Source organism: Bacillus rossius, chromosome 1, assembly GCF_032445375.1.
Source record: "Bacillus rossius redtenbacheri isolate Brsri chromosome 1, Brsri_v3, whole genome shotgun sequence".
Lineage (NCBI taxonomy): Eukaryota > Metazoa > Arthropoda > Insecta > Phasmatodea > Bacillidae > Bacillus > Bacillus rossius.
The window spans coordinates 235,193,568-235,209,766 of NC_086330.1; the positions used below are offsets into that span (position 1 = coordinate 235,193,568).

At 35.4% G+C, this 16,199-nt stretch overlaps 1 protein-coding gene across 3 annotated transcripts in view; it reads left to right on the forward strand.

Moving 5' to 3' along the window:
- LOC134527378 (mRNA cap guanine-N7 methyltransferase) overlaps positions 1 to 16,199 on the forward strand; it is an 88,893-nt gene that overhangs the window by 38,662 nt on the left and 34,032 nt on the right. For 2 of the 3 annotated variants that reach the window (XM_063360014.1, XM_063360013.1), the window contains 5 exons: positions 89 to 284; positions 7,354 to 7,610; positions 10,190 to 10,371; positions 10,466 to 10,633; positions 11,997 to 12,108. In XM_063360014.1, coding sequence (XP_063216084.1) covers positions 89 to 284; positions 7,354 to 7,610; positions 10,190 to 10,371; positions 10,466 to 10,633; positions 11,997 to 12,108 — 915 coding nt within the window. The remainder of the gene's footprint in view (positions 1 to 88; positions 285 to 7,353; positions 7,611 to 10,189; positions 10,372 to 10,465; positions 10,634 to 11,996; positions 12,109 to 16,199) is intronic. The other variant, XM_063360015.1, reaches the window with a different exon arrangement.

The following is a 16,199-nucleotide window of genomic DNA, read 5'->3' on the forward strand; positions in this document are numbered from 1 at the left end:
GTGTGTGTGTACGTGTAGTAGTAGTGAGGACGAACTGTGGCCTGGAGCAGAGCGTGTTTGTGGAATGCTGACTGGCCGTGTGGACCAGGTGCAGGCGTCGGCCACGGCCTCTGACTTGTCGACCAAGGTGCGGGCGTCGCCCACCGCGGGCCCGGCTCACGGTCTCGGGGCGGTGGTAGCCACGCACTACAACACCCTGCAGGAGAAGGGACTCGATGAGAGGTGCAAGAGTCGGATATTCTACCTCAGGAACTTCAACAACTGGACCAAGAGCATGCTCATCAGTGAGTAATGCAACTGCAATCATAGTGCATGATTGTCAGAATTTAGATTAGTAATGAATTGTAGTTCGCATTGTTAAAGGCTCGGTCTCGCATGCCATGTTGATTTTTCATTTTATCCTCTTTGCTATTGTACTAGCGGCCCGTCCCGGCTGTGGACATGATTTTTTTAATATTTTTACCTTTTATTTATATTTTTTTGTTGTTTCATTTCTATAATTTTTTTAACACAGTATCACATTATCTATGTATACTTATAATCCGAATTTGTTTATATTTTTTTTTTATTAAAGTAACTTATTTAATCTTAAGGGAGACATATTACTTAGTATTTTTTTATTTACATTTTTTCATCATTTTACATAGCCCCCAAGTATTGTTGGACAATGAATTATCTCAAACTGTTAACAGTCTAAAAATTCTGATAGACACAATCTATCCCAACATCGAAAATCTCACAGAAAGAAATTTCAATTGGCTCTGTTCGAGGGCAATAGTGTCACCGAGAAACGACTCAGTAAATGAGATAAATAGAATGATTATGGAAAAAGTACCGGGTGATTTTAAATGTTACAAATTTATTAACACTGTGTGCAACATCGAAGATACAGTGCACTACCCACAAGAATTTATAATTCCCTTAATCCTGCCGGCTTGCCACCCCACGAACTAAAATTAAAAAGAGGTACTCCCATTATGCTATTGAGAAATTTAAGCCCTCCCAGTATTTGTAATGGCACAATACTTTTGATAAAGGAATTACGAGACAATGTGATTGTAGCAACAATCATCACTGGGCCCGCGGCCGGACAGCTCACTCACATTCTGCGAATCCCGATGATTCCGACATATTTGCCTATATCCTTTAAAAGGTTACAGTTTCCTGTGAAGATATTGTTTGCCCTTATGATAAATAAATCACAGGGACAACCTTTTTTGATTGTTGGCATCGACCTAAGAAAATGGTGCTTCTGTCATGGGCAATTATATGTTGTCGAGTAGGATCTCCTGAAAATCAATATGTTTTGTTATTACCTACAAATACCACTGCCAATATAGTGTACAGTGAAGCTTTAAGGTAAAAGTTTTGTAAAATAAAAGTAAGAACTAATAGAATTAAATAAAGCTTTAAAATAAAAATGTAACTACAGAAATGTAAAAATTACAATGACTTAGAAAAACTCTTTAAAATAAATACAAAAAAATTAAAAAAAAACACCAAAAAATATTAATTAAAAAACTTAGGAAATTTAATTAGGGAGGATCAGATAAAAATGTTAAATGTTGTAAAAATGTCAATAAAAAAATACTAAGTAATATGTCTCCCTTAAGATTAAATAAGTTACTTTGATAAAAAAAAGATTAATAAATTCGGATTGTAAGTATACATAGATAATGTGATACTGTGTTTAAAAAAAATATAGAAATGAAACAACAAAAAAATATTTAAAAAAATCATGTCCACACGTGCGAAGCCGGGACCGGCCGCTAGAAGTGTAGATTATAAAGAGGGAAAGAGCCTCATGCCACGTCAAACGTAAACAAACCTATCATCTATAGATAACCATAGCGCACGTGGCGAGCATAGCTGTGCCAGGCGACATTCCGACCTCCATGGCAAAACAATTAAAGCGTTTTAAACAAAAGTATGAATAACATGGTCTATCAACTTTTAAAATTTAAAAAGAGGTTATTGTGACATAACAATAATAGTTGGACATATATTATCGCAAAGTTTTTTGTAGTTATTGATATGTTCTTTAATATTGTAGGACATACTTTTGTTCTATCATCAATAGTTTTCGCAGCACATGCGATGTAATATGTTTTATGGCATTATTTTTACACTTTGGGTTATGTTACTAAAGTTTTAGTAAGGATTCCTTATATTTTCTAGCAATAAATATAGCCTATGTTACTCAGGGTGAATGTAGCTTTCTAATGGTGAAAATTTTTTTGAAATCGGCACAGTAGTTTTTGAGTTTATTCATTACAAACATACACACAAAAATACAAATCTTTCCTCTTTATAATATTAGTGTAGATGAGGGCTATTTCTGAAATTGGAACGTGGTACTTCCCTTGCATTTGTTCTTCTGTCCACTAATATTTCTATGTTTGCACAAATGATGATAATCATGAACACTTGCATGGCGTTTTTCACCGATTATTTTATATTTAGTGAATTGAATATCTGTTGAAAATATTGTTGACAAAACATATGCAAGGGAGGTGTTGTGTTAGAATTTCATAAATAATCCTTAAATAATAGTAATGATGATAAAAAGAAACAAATTAAAATGGCCTGTGAAACAGAGCATTAATATCAGATAACTAGGACAGATATTGCAACAAACATAGCCTTAAGTTAATTTAACTAGAACAGACATTGCAACAAACAAAACATTATGTAAATGTCTGAATGCATATAGTTGTGTTTCATGTGATTAGTTTTTGTCAGTAAAATTTAGTTTATGGCAGTTTTGCATTTTGTGTTTAAGCTCTGTTATGGGTTTGGAGTTAGGTGATTTTGCTGTACCTTGCAGTCAGCATCATCAGGGTGGCACTTTGTTAGGTTAGCATGAAAAATGTTACCTGAAATTAAAATTCATAACAAAGCTATGTACATACGTGATATTTTTTATGCTTTACAACTGATGTATTAATTTATTTGTGTTATATTTTACATTTATAAAAGATAATGAATAATATTACATAGGCTGTATTCATGATACTGATGAGCAATGTACGTTGCTAAGGCGTGACTTAATTTGCCTAAAATATGCTCTCTCAATGTGCTCTCTCATGATCTCACTTTGCAATTGTCCCTTTAACTCACATAGAACATTCTGTGGGCCTATAAGTTTGTCAGAGAGAGTGCAAAAGAGAAAGAACACACAAACTGTATACTAGTATTCTCTGATACCTGCTATGAATAACCATGTTCAAGTTCTCTTAGCATTTGTAAAAACTATACTTGTGCAATAGAACATAAAAAGTAATCACCAAACACATTGTAATTAATGTACAGTAGTGTCTTAATTAACCAAGTTAATGTGGACTGGGGCAATCTCGAATAAGCAAACAATTAGATGACATGGATATAATAAGAAAACAGTACGGTAGTGGTTTTTTTAATTAATTTTTTATTTAATATTTTTGGTATGCCCATTGACACATAAAGAACTTTATTAGTGGGCACAAACACACAAAAAACACAATGACACAAGAGATGCAATCATTGCACATGGCCAGGCACCACAAACTATTTGGTACAACGCAAAGGTGGTCCTCACATACAAGGTAGACAATCCATGCAGGTAGGCACCACCCGCAAGCAGTTACTGTATGTGGCCAGGCACCACAAATAAGTGGACGTTACGCGAAGGTGGGTACTACCTACTAGATAGACAATCCATGCAGGTAGGCACCAACCCACAAGCAGTCACTGCACCTGGCCAAAAACCACAAAGACGTTGGCACTACACGAAGGTGGCCACCACCTACAATGTAGACAATTCATACAGGTAGGTAACACCTACAATCATTCACAACCTGTGGCTAGGAACTTCAAGCATGTCAGCAGTACTCAAAGGTAGGCACCACCTACAAGATAGACAATCCATGCACGTAGGCACCATATGCAAGCAGTCACTGCATGTGGTCCGAAACCGCAAGCATGTTGGCATTACTCACACGTGGGCACCACCTACAACGTAGACATTCCATGCAGGTAGGCAACACCTACAAGTAGTCGCATGAAAACAAGCAGGCACCGTTCATATGCAGGGACCACATCACTGCAAAAAAAAAAAAAATACAAATACATAAACACGAACAAGTCACACATGTATGCAGTATCACTTATATGTGAATACTCGCTAATATTTGTGTGAGTAATATGACAATAATACATATATATCAGAATAATATATAACAGAGCTATATTATTGTTATGTATGTCATGCCCACCGCCCAAGCTGTTGGTTTGTATGTAACAAATTTAAAAAAAATAAATGAAGAAAGAAAAAGTTATTTTATTCTTAAAACTGTTCATAGACAAACTGAGTATAAATAACATACTAACCTTTCTCTATGCAAAATTAACATTGCAAAAAAGAAACATAATTTTGTGTATGACAAAGTAAGAATACAATATTAAATTATATTTTGTCACAAAAAAAAATACTAATAACATTTTTTCTTTATTTTTACAGTGGGCTGAGAGCTGTAGTCACAAAATTCTAGTTCATGTTTATGTAAAAATAAAATGTACATCTCGGCTTTACTCGGACCATAGCTGTAAAGTTTAGTTGGTCACTTAATACATAATTGTTGATTGGTGTGAGCCACTGCCAGTCTGCATCAAGCAGAGAACTGGCAAGATGGTGCAACTGCCTTCATCCACACAGGAAGGAGGGAGTCGCGTACAAATTTATTAATATCACCGACCAATCACAACATATCTCTCAGAAAGCAACCAATTATAATACATTTCATTAAAGAAAAACTTCCAGAAGTCCTTGCATCTTTCACAGAATTACATTTGTTTTTATTCTTACTGTACCTCTCTCTCTCTCTCTCTCACTCACTCTACTAATGTGATACCCACTGTGGGAAATGCATGAGTTCAGCTTTCCCATCATGAGAATGTATACAGAAAGCACCAGAACGTCTCTGTAACTGTTAACTGTTTTCGTCTGCGCCAGAACGTCGCACATCTATCTCATCCTTCCTTTTATCAACACGCTGTTCAATGTTTTAGAAACATAATGAAAGCTTCTAAATTAATACAAATGCAAAATATAATCCTAACAACAACATTCAAGTGAATAAAATAGTGAAAAATCTATTCAAACAAATACTAACATAGCAAACAATGTGAAAACTAGTAAAAATGTAGTTAAATAGTTTTACTAAATAAATTATCTAAGTATAAAAAATTAATAATAATATTATGAACAATAAAATATGATTATGAAAAACTAGGTCACTATGATGTTGAATCTATGTTACCAATTGATCCATCAGAATCAAATTCCTATAAAAGTGTCCTGTAATGCTAACAATTCAGAAACTGCAAAATGTGTGCATACATTACATTTGTAACTTACAGGAACAGAATCAGATTAGTCAGAAACTAACATTAACAAACTGGCTCAACATGTATCATAAATGGCAGTTTCACTTTTTTACCCAACTAAAAAAATATACATTTTAGAACATCTAAGTTTTTTATATTCTAAGCTCTCTAAGCAGTTAGTAAAACTGGATATAACACCAGGCATAGGAAAAATATTCAGATACAAAAGAACCTTAGCACCTTCTTTAAAAGATATTTAATTACTTGGCAAGTAATTTCTTGGATGACATACCAGACTCCATGCAGCAGAGCACGTCTAACACTGTTTTCAAAACACGTTACATTGCTTTGCTTCACAAGAAACAGTTTGTTGGAACTGAACAATCGCACCGGCAGTGAGATCCTACCCAGTGAATATTACTAATGATAATACATGAGCTGCGGTTATACGCGGTATAGATTTGATTTGAACTGATTTATTTTATGTATTGAATTGTTTGTATTAATTTTTATTCTTTAAGTTTCTCAATGCTGATCCATAGCATAGTTAAAATGCTTATTGTTAAACTTATATTTACTGTTTGTCCTGTGTAACAACATGAGAAAATTGTAAACCAGCCTAGTGCTGAATCTTGTTGCAGTCATTAGATAGTAATGTACATTTTTAACAGTTTATTTCTAAATTACAATTGTAGCACACTTCTTGCTGCGAGGTAATTTTTCACACCCTTGCCTGCATTGTTGGTGTAGAGCTAGTAGTGTAGAGTTTTCTTATTTTATTTGGCTTTAACATCAGTGAGGTGGTCAGAGATGGTAGCACACTTGGACGCAGACTAGAAATAGCGAGTGAGGTTTGACCTGTTTGCTTATTGGTCCGAGCTCCTATCTGGCGAGCCAAAGGTCCTAGGTTCGATTCCCTGCCAGGTTGGGGTTGTTCACTTCTGAGGGTTCCCACAGACAGGGAAAATCTGGAAAACAGGGAAAACTCAGGGAATTGGAAAAATATGTCTTAGAAAAATGTAAAAAAACAGGAAAGTTGAAAACTGTTAATTACCGAACATAATTTTTTTTTCTTCATACTAGTGTGTTTCTTTGATGTCTTGACATCAGTCTGTATTTTAATCACTATGTTATCATTAAATAAACATAAGAACAATTAATGAATCAACTGTGTTTTGAGTTAGTTATTTTAAGCACAATAAATGTCTAGTCATTTACATGCTCACAATATATTGTTTCCAAGTTTGTTTTAATATAGTGATTCTATATTACAGACAGGCAGCATTGGTGGCACAGCATTGATATTAGAGGGCAAACTGTGTGTGGGGAGGAGATTTTATGGAAATTTTACATGTTAAGGGTTTCAATACATATTTTTAAGGTATCTAATATATTTGTGTTATCTTTCAAAATTGATTAATAAGACAGGGAAAACATTTTTTGGTTGAAGAAGTAAAACTGGAAAAACTAAGAAAATTGTCTAGAGCAGTGTTTCCCAATTTTTTTGGCCAGGAAACTGTACAATTCTCTTTTCTTTTGGTGGAAACCCAACTCTTTTAAAGAAAGTTATTTGAATATTGTCAACATGAATATGACATTCGTCCTGACTCACGGAACCCCTGTGACCCTGCCACGGAACCTCAGGGTTCCACGGAACACATTTTGGGAACCGCTGGTCTAGAGCAAGAGTATGGGAACCCTCCTTGTGGAAAATTTATTTCCAGGATCCAAGACTCAATTTTTATTTCTTTGCCTCCAAACGGCAAAAGGCAATGGCAAGCCATCGCAGAATTACCCTGTCATGAAAGCCCCAGGTACTCCGCAGCCTAGGCTCTGTGGAATTGTTAGGGGTCACCATGCTCTGACACTAGCATTAAGGAATTATTATCATGATCATAGTAAGGAAGCATCCCATTATTTGCCTAGAGTAATTTCAGGAAACCATCTGGAATGGGAGTTGAGTTGTTGCCACTGTGCCGCCTGTTGCAGACGAGTTCATGAGCAAGCTGTGGCAGCTGCGTGGGCGAGACAGTGAGCTGCGAGTGATGGACATGTGCTGCGGCAAGGGAGGGGACCTGCTGAAGTGGCGGCGGGGCAACATCTCGCACCTGGTGTGCGTGGATCTGGCAGCCACATCCGTTGAGCAGTGCCGCAACCGCTACAACGACCTGGTGACGAGGAGTGGCTCGGAGCGCGGCTTCGCCCCCGTTTTCTCCGCCGAGTTCATCGCTGCTGACTGCACAAAGGTAGCAGCACCCCCTTGTTTTCTGTGGTCAAACAAATCTACTATCTCTGCAAATGTTTGATTTTACTAGACCCACATTGTGTTAGTTTTATTGTGTTAGTTCTAAATTAATGAAAATAGTATTACATATAACATATTACAAAAGAAAAATCAAAATAAGTAAAACTTAAACCCAAAGAAAAATAAATAAATGAACTTAATCCCACATCATCTACATTAACACAAGTAATCTTTTACATTTTCACACATCGGAAATTTAGATTTTAGATTGTGTTGCAAGTACTTATGCCTGTTAATTTAGTTCTGTATCAATTGGTGATGGTGGTGAGTGTTTGTGGGGGGAGTCCAATGGTTAAGTGGTCAGATAACACTCACCAAAGTGATCCGAGTTCGATTTCCCTCTGGCTCATACCAGAATTTTTGGCAAGTACGAAACAGGTTGGATGTTGCGGTGAGCTAGTAGGTTTTTTTCAGAGTACTCCTAGTTTCCCCCCACTTACGTGTTCCATCAATCGTCAGTTCCCATCTCATCGCATGCCATTGTCTCTAGTGACCCCGATGTTAACGAGATGTTAAGCGTTAATTCGGTTCCTTTCTTATTATTGGTAAGAATGTTTTAAGCATATTTCAGAGTGTTTAAAACATATTACTTGGCCTTTTGCCATTTGTGGCTAGTGCGTACAAGTTCAGTTTATCAATTTGCCTATGGTGAGTCAGTGTATTTTTACAAGATAAATAAGTTCAGAACTTTTATTTATTAAATGTATAGTTAGTATAAGAGCAGTATGGTCATCAGCCCTGAGGTTTTGCCCACTTGTTCTCTGGATTGTTCCTTTGTATTGAAAAATGTCTAATATTGCAAAGCTACCCTGATGAACGTGTACCCATAGGTCAGACAAGCTAGTGTCCGTTCGCGGGTGTAACGTTGCACCATAGTAAATACTAGTTGTGGTATTAAAAATGTGAATTACATTTTAAGAAATGGAACTTATCTTAGTTTAATTGAAGTCTGGTTTTACAAGTATGAAAGTCAACAGTATTTCTTCATATTTATTTATGTAACATGTGTGTTTCAATTTCTTTTAGTATTGTTAATCATGTTGCTTCATAAACAAATTAAAAAAATAAAATGAAGTTCCGCAGTGTTGAAGTTCTGTATGTAAAAATTAGCATTGCCGTATGTTAAGCCCTTTTCGCAGTTCTGCATGAATGTTACTGGAAATGTGTCTCATGATTCATGAGTGTATCCACACTTTCTGCATACCCATGGTTCCAGCAATCGTTATAAGGTTAGTTTGTAACAACTATTTTCTTGATGATGAAATTGTAATGTTCTTTTTTTATGTATAAAAACAAAGAGAGTGAATGTTGATATAAATGGATTTATATCAACAACCAACTACCATATTTCTTATTAATACATAATTAGTTTTGCTAACCCGTTATAAAAGTAAAAAAAAAAAATTATTTATCTCAGAATTAATTAAACATTTAAAATTATATTTATCTATGGAAATAATTCACAAATTAGATGTGGGAAACTGGATTTTGGCCTGATCCTGTTATATTTCCATCTAATCCATGTTTACTTTGTTTCTGGTGGAAGACAAAATGTGAATTTTTATTTTTTATTCGTCAGTCCCCAACGACTAATTGAGGGGGTGTTACAGAGGCACTTGCTCCTTCCGACTCAGAGTAAATTTAAAATTCTTGTAAGATCCATTAGGTACCAGCAAAAACTGCTAACAGGTTTAATATTTTATATGAATATCAAACCAGACAAACATGCAATGACATGACTTTAGAAGCAAACTTGAAAAACTGGTAATGTTATTTTGAGTGGGCAAATATATATATATATCAATTAATGGTATTTTTAATAGCTCAGTAAAAATAGCTTCTGTAAAAAATATTTATGTCTTTCCCTTAATGATTCTTCAATTTACCATTTGTCTCTCTCCTTTATTGATAACGTGATTCTTCATTTTATTTTTATTTGAATGGCATGTTTAGTTGTTGTACCTTGGTAGTTGTATACTGTATTTATTTACCAGAAAAAAAAGAAAACTAGGTTTGTATTTGAAAAAGCAACAGTGTGTAGGTATTTATGAGAAATAAAATGTTTTGGAATTTGTCAATTTATCAAAGTTTAGTTATCTTCGTGACTTCGGTGTATGACATAGTTGCAGTTACTACCAGACTTAGTGCAAAACATTGCAAAAACCTACAACATAATAGAAAAACAACGTTGTTCAGAATTATGTCCAGATAGAACTCAGTAGAGAAGTTAATAATCAGTATGCAGTATGAAATCGTAGTAGAACTCAGTATATATGTCAGTTAATTGTAAACATCATTACGAGTTCAGTAAAGTATTTCATATTTGTTGGTCTTTCTTTTTTTTAAATTTTGTATTGTCTTTTGTCTGTGTAATTGATATCTGGCTTTAGAGTGAATGGAATTAAATTATTCAATTCTGAACTTTACTCTTCATGTGTTGATTTCACACCGTACTTCAGCTTTCTGAATAGCACTGTCCTATGGAAAAATTGTTAAGGGTATTAATTGTAATTGTTCCAGACGCAGCTGAAACAAAGGTACCAGGACTCGTTGATGATGTTGGACCTTGTGAGCTGCCAGTTTGCATTTCACTATTGTTTTGAGAGCCTGCCCCAGGCTGAGTGCATGCTGCGGAACGTTGCGGAATGTCTGCGTCCCGGTGGATTCTTCATTGGCACCATGCCCGATGCATATGGGATTGTGTAAGGGGACAGTCACAATTTGTATTTTTGTTCATGTGATTTTTTCTTGCGTTGCTTATTGAAAATTGATGGGGATTGATTTTTTCTTTTACAGGCATCGCCTGAAAGCCTCCGGCGGGAAAGAGTTTGGAAATGACTTGTACAAGATTGAGTTCCAGTGCGACACTGAGCGTATCCCTTTGTTTGGAGCAAAGTACGACTTCCATTTGGAAGGAGTTGTAGACTGCCCTGAGTTCCTTGTTCATTTCCCTACTTTGATAAAGTGAGTAAACACAAGTGTGGTTTATGACTAATATGTTGTTTCCAGTTTGTGAGACAACATTGCGTAAGACACATGGTCTGCTTTTCAGTAATGAAAACTGGAAAATAAATTTGCACCTTCTAGTAAGGCGTGAGGCCACTGGAACTTGTTGACCAGCAGTTTTATGAACAACATGTGGGCATGTGGGAGATCAATCTCAACTCCTTGTTTTAAATTCTGCAGCATAGAAAAAGATCCCATATAGTGAAGTAAAATAATGTAACAGATACAGAGCAACAGTAGGTGAGGGTTGGGAGTGAGGAAACAAGGGTAAAACCACAGGCTCAAGCTGGTCAGTTCATTCTAAGGTTAGCTCTTGTCTATCCATCTCCGTACAACAGCGGCATAAGTATCTGCCACCTTTTAACTGGCCGACACGAGTTTCAGATTATGTCGACTCATGGACCTTTTGCAACACATCTCTAGCCTCTAGCCTGTTCAGTTCAGTTGAGCTTCATTCACTGGGGTGTTAACCGGTTAAAAGGGAGTCCATATCATTTAAGATGAGTGAGCTCTTCAAACTTGCTCAAAATAATTAGGTCATATGCCAGGAAATATGGTAATTAAATCTGCACAAATATTAAAATTTGCAGTATTGAGACAGTTTATTATACTAACTCTCTTCAGTTTTGAATACTTATACTTTTATATAATGAATACTAGATTATTAATTTAAAATACTTAAAATTTAAAATAATTGTTTTGGAAGTGCAGTGAAGCTGTTGCTTATCACCTGGTGTGAGTATTGATACTGAGTTCAGAGTCATTATTGCATATTATAAATATGTAAATGCTACTCATTTTGGTTGTAAAGTTACAATGGCAGGAGAACCTTCTCTCTAGAATATTATAAGTGGCAATAAAGTAGACCATAATACACAGTGGTTACATCTTTTTCAGTTAAATTTAGGAATTTAACTATAAGCTTAAAACAGCCATTGCTTTTACTGAAAAACGTGTACAAGTTATTGTTAAAATCTAACATTAAAACTATGTATCACAAAAAAATTCTTATTACAGTTGAAGAGCTCTCACTATTATTATTTGAATTAAATATTCATATTCAAGAACATTTTGTTATTCAAATTTATTATTACTAAAAAAATTAAGATATTCACTTTTGAGTTTATTGAGAATTTATTGTTTATTTTTATTATATTATTAATATAAATATAAAATTATTTTTTGTATCAACATATGTGGAAAGTATGGGATTTATTATTTTTGAGTTGATTATTTGGAGACTTCAGAGTCTTAAAATACTTTATCACCTGTTGCACCTTTTTTGTGTTGGTTTTTAGATACTGAAAATTCTGTCTTTTAGATTGGCTGAGAAATTTGGCCTGCGCTTGGTGTTCAAGAAAAAGTTCAGTGAATATTACAAGCAGCAGCAGGAAGAAGGAAGATCTTTGTTGGGGAAAATGCAAGCACTAGAGGTTTGTTGAAAGCTATTATGTATCAATGTATTACTGGAGCTTATTCGCACTTGATTCAGATATTACCTTATTGCTAGAGACAAGATTTTATGGTTTTATTTTTAGTCCAATTTCATTTTTGAAACAGAGGATTTCAGTGTTATTGTTTTTATTTCTTCAAAAGATGTTTTGTTGTATATAGTTCACCAAAATAGTGGTAAAATTTATATGCTACGTTTTTATTATAAATTAATTGGTCTGAAACTGATACATAAAGAACAATAAAAATAAATTAGCAAGCATTTGTGGTTTAAAAGTGATTCAATAAGAGATGCACAATAAAACAAAATAAATTAATTTTTCTGATACATGCACTTTGGTACATTTTTTTGTCTAGAAATATCGACATTCCTTGAATTTCAAACATTAAAAGATTACTTTGAATTAAGTTTTGGTTAAATGCTGCTTGATTCCATGATATAACTTGTATTTCAGTGCTACATGATTAGAGACAGGTGTTTTGCGCGATGCGCGAAATTGTGAAATATTGACGAAATTAATATACATAAACTTAAAAATGCAAAATTATCAATTACTTAGAGAAATCACGAAAAAAATTAAGAAAAAACACACTGAAAATAGCTAAACGTCCGTATTTTGATGACTTGATAACAGCAGTCGATTATAATCGATTGTCAACGACTTTCGATAGTCTAGGAAGTCGTATTCGTGTTGCGCTATCGCCTCGCCAGAGTCGCCACTCGCCACAGTTTGTTAAAATGGCGTGGATGTAATCGAACGTTTTTGCTCTGTTTCTTTTTGTAAAACGTTGATTTTAAAATGGTTGTGACAATATTTGACAGGGCGGCGGAGTTTGCGAGCGAAGGATTCTACGTCTTTGACAAAGTGCAAAAAATTCTCATGTGCAAGTACTGCAACGTTAGAATAGAGTGGCAACGGAAAGACACGTGCTTGAAACACATAAAAAAACAGTGCCTCGCATAACAAAAACAAGGAATGTCAACAATCTTGCGCAAAAAGGCAAGTTTCGCAGGAATCAGCCTTGTTGACGTCAAAAAAAGCAAAATTTGACAAGAATGAGTTCATTATGTCAACAACTCGAGCTTTTATCGAAGCAAAAATCCCGATTTAAAAACTGGATGACCCGAAACTTCGTCAATGGATGCACAAGTACATTGCAGGTAGGGCGTACAATATTTTAACAGTTTTGTGCATTCTTAAGCAGATAAACAGAACGTTACGAAAATAAATTTTGTTAGGCCTACCTACTCTTGAAATATTCATATAGCTGCGAGTCGTTTTTTTACAGCACTTATTGGAAAAAGTTGATATAACCTAGCCACAGGTAAAAATAGATGTAACTTATTTGTTTTTAGGTTAGGACTTGAGCTTTATTTTTGTCAGTAAATTTTTTAAAACAGTTTCCAGTACTGTGCTTTGTAACATGTTTAGGCCTAGTAAATATACCGTATTTACTCGTGTATAGCGCGCCCTCGTATATAGCGCGCACCACGATTTTTGCAACAAATTCCAAAGAAAAAAACCTTTTTTCCCGTAAATAAATTTTACTAAAATTTTGTGGTACCTGTTAAGTAATTACGTATGAAAGAAATGATAATTTAAATTGATGTGTGGTGATGCGTCAGGAAAATACTTAAACTCTGCTGTGTAGACGGAAGATAATGAAGCGCTGTATCGTCACAACTGGTACGTGGGCGGGAGGGAAGGAGACAGGCAGGAACGGGACGCGGAGGACTAGATGACTCACCGGTAGCAGCTGCGACGAGGAAGCGAAGGAAGTGGGAGGGGGAATGGCGACAACATTCTCTCTCTCTCTCTCTCTTTTATTTTTGTAGCTGCGCTGGCTTTCTGTAGAGGGGGAGGTCTAAAAATAAACAAGAGACGTGCGAGCTTGCGCGCGCACGTGTGTGTGTGTGTTGTGAGCGTGTGTGTGTTGTGAGCGTGTGTGTGTGTGTGTGCGAGAGACCAGGTTGCGTGCGTGCGTGCGGGTGTGTGTGTGTGTGTGTGTGAAAGAGAGGCCTTGTTGCTTGTGCGTATGTGTGGGGGCTGGCCAGAAACGTCACCCGTCACCCGGTAGTTAACGACTTCCACTCCTCCTCCCAGCCTCACCCCATCACTTTTTTTTTCCCGTGTATAGCGCGCATCCTTATTTTTTTCCTTTACTTGAGGGGAAAAAAGGGCGCGCTATACACGAGTATATACGGTATGTATTTTTTAAAACCTGAACACTGCAGACAAAAAAGTTTGTATAAATTGTGCAATAATATATTGTGAATTATCATACTCGGAATTGTGGTAGGTCTTACAGATTACAGAGTTTAAAAGGCATACATAGGTCTAGAAAAGTATTAATTTTTGTGGTTTTTTGAGAGAGTTACATTTAATTATGTTACAGTAAAAATTTTACAACACATTTTAATTATCCACCACAATTTTTTTTTTTAAGGCGCTGGGGACTTGCCGTTTGCCAGTAGAATACAGAAAGGCTATGTTCCAGTGGTTATTAGCGAGGAGGAACAGAGGTTTAAAGAAGCTGTTATGGATCAGAGAGTTTCCATTCTCTGCGATGAAATGTCAGATAGAAATGGACAGTGTGTGTTCGTAGTCCTAATAAAAGTGCTTGGCTGTGGGGATGTGTCTGTTCAAAAACTTTTAGTTGGTGGTGTTAAAGTTCTAGCAAATGCAAATGCTACTGAATGCTCTCAGGCAATTGTAGGTGTTGTTCATAAGTTAGGGATTCATTACGGGAACATTGTTTCGATAACTTCAGATTCTGCCAGATATATGGGTAAGTGCATCAACGCCATCAGAATCTTGATGTATGAAGATCTGGTTCATACGCAGTGCTGGGCTCACAAACTGAACTTGGTAGGAAATATTTGGGCCATACAGTTAAGTGATTTGAACAACTGTGTCATACAAACCAAACACTTGTTTTTGAACACATGGAAAAGAAAGCATGCACGTGCAATTTTTGACTGAAAAGTATGTGAACGATGAAAGTTGCAAACCTAAACTTTTCCCTATCCCGGTTATAACCAGATGGAACTCTTGGTTCCAGAGCATAGAGTATTTGTGTGAATTTTTACATGACATTGTTGGCTTTGTTGTAAGTGTGGAAGAATGTGTTGCAATCAATTATTTCAAGGCTTTGGCTTCATGTGAAGTCAACATAACACACTGTCAAGCTGTAATGCTTGTTGAACACTGTGCACAGTGCTGCAACTTACTGTTAACACTAGAAAGTAGTAAAATTCCAATGGCACACACACTCAATTCAAAATTGAATGACTTATCTAAGAGTTTTGTCTTGCTTAATGATGGCTTTTTCTTTGAAAAATTATCTGCTGCACTTTCCAAACACAGTGAAAAAATTTGCACAATTTCGTTACTTTTTACGAGATGATTTCGGTATATTTTTCGCTATTTTATCAGTAGTTTCGTCAAAAATTTCGTTGATTTTAAAACTGCAATATGAGGTTTATAAATATAAGTTCTACATGAATGTGTTTAATATGTCATTTAAGAGTAGAACTGCACAGTTTCATGCATAACTTTACCAAATATTTGCACAGAACAAGCAACAATTCAACAACTATGCAGAGCATTTCCGTATTCTACTGGCAGACGGCAAGTTCCCTGCGCTTAAAAAAAAAAAAAAATAGTGGTGAATAATTAAAATGTGTTGTAAAATTTTTACTGTAACATAATTAAATGTAACTCTCTCTTATACAAACCACAAAAATTAATACTTTTCTAGACCTATGTATGCCTTTTAAACTCTGTAACCTGTAAGGCCTACCACAATTCCGAGTAGGATAATTCACAATATATTATTGCACAATTTATACAAACTTTTTTGTCTACATTGTTCAGGTTTTAAAAAATGCATATATTTACTAGGCCTAAACATGTTACAAAGCACAGTACTGGAAACTGTTTAAAAAAATTTACTGACAAAAATAAAGCTCAAGTCCTAACCTAAAAACAAATAAGTTACATCTATTTTTACCTGTGGCTAGGTTATATCAACTTTTTCCAATAAGTGCTGTAAAAAAACGACTCGCAGC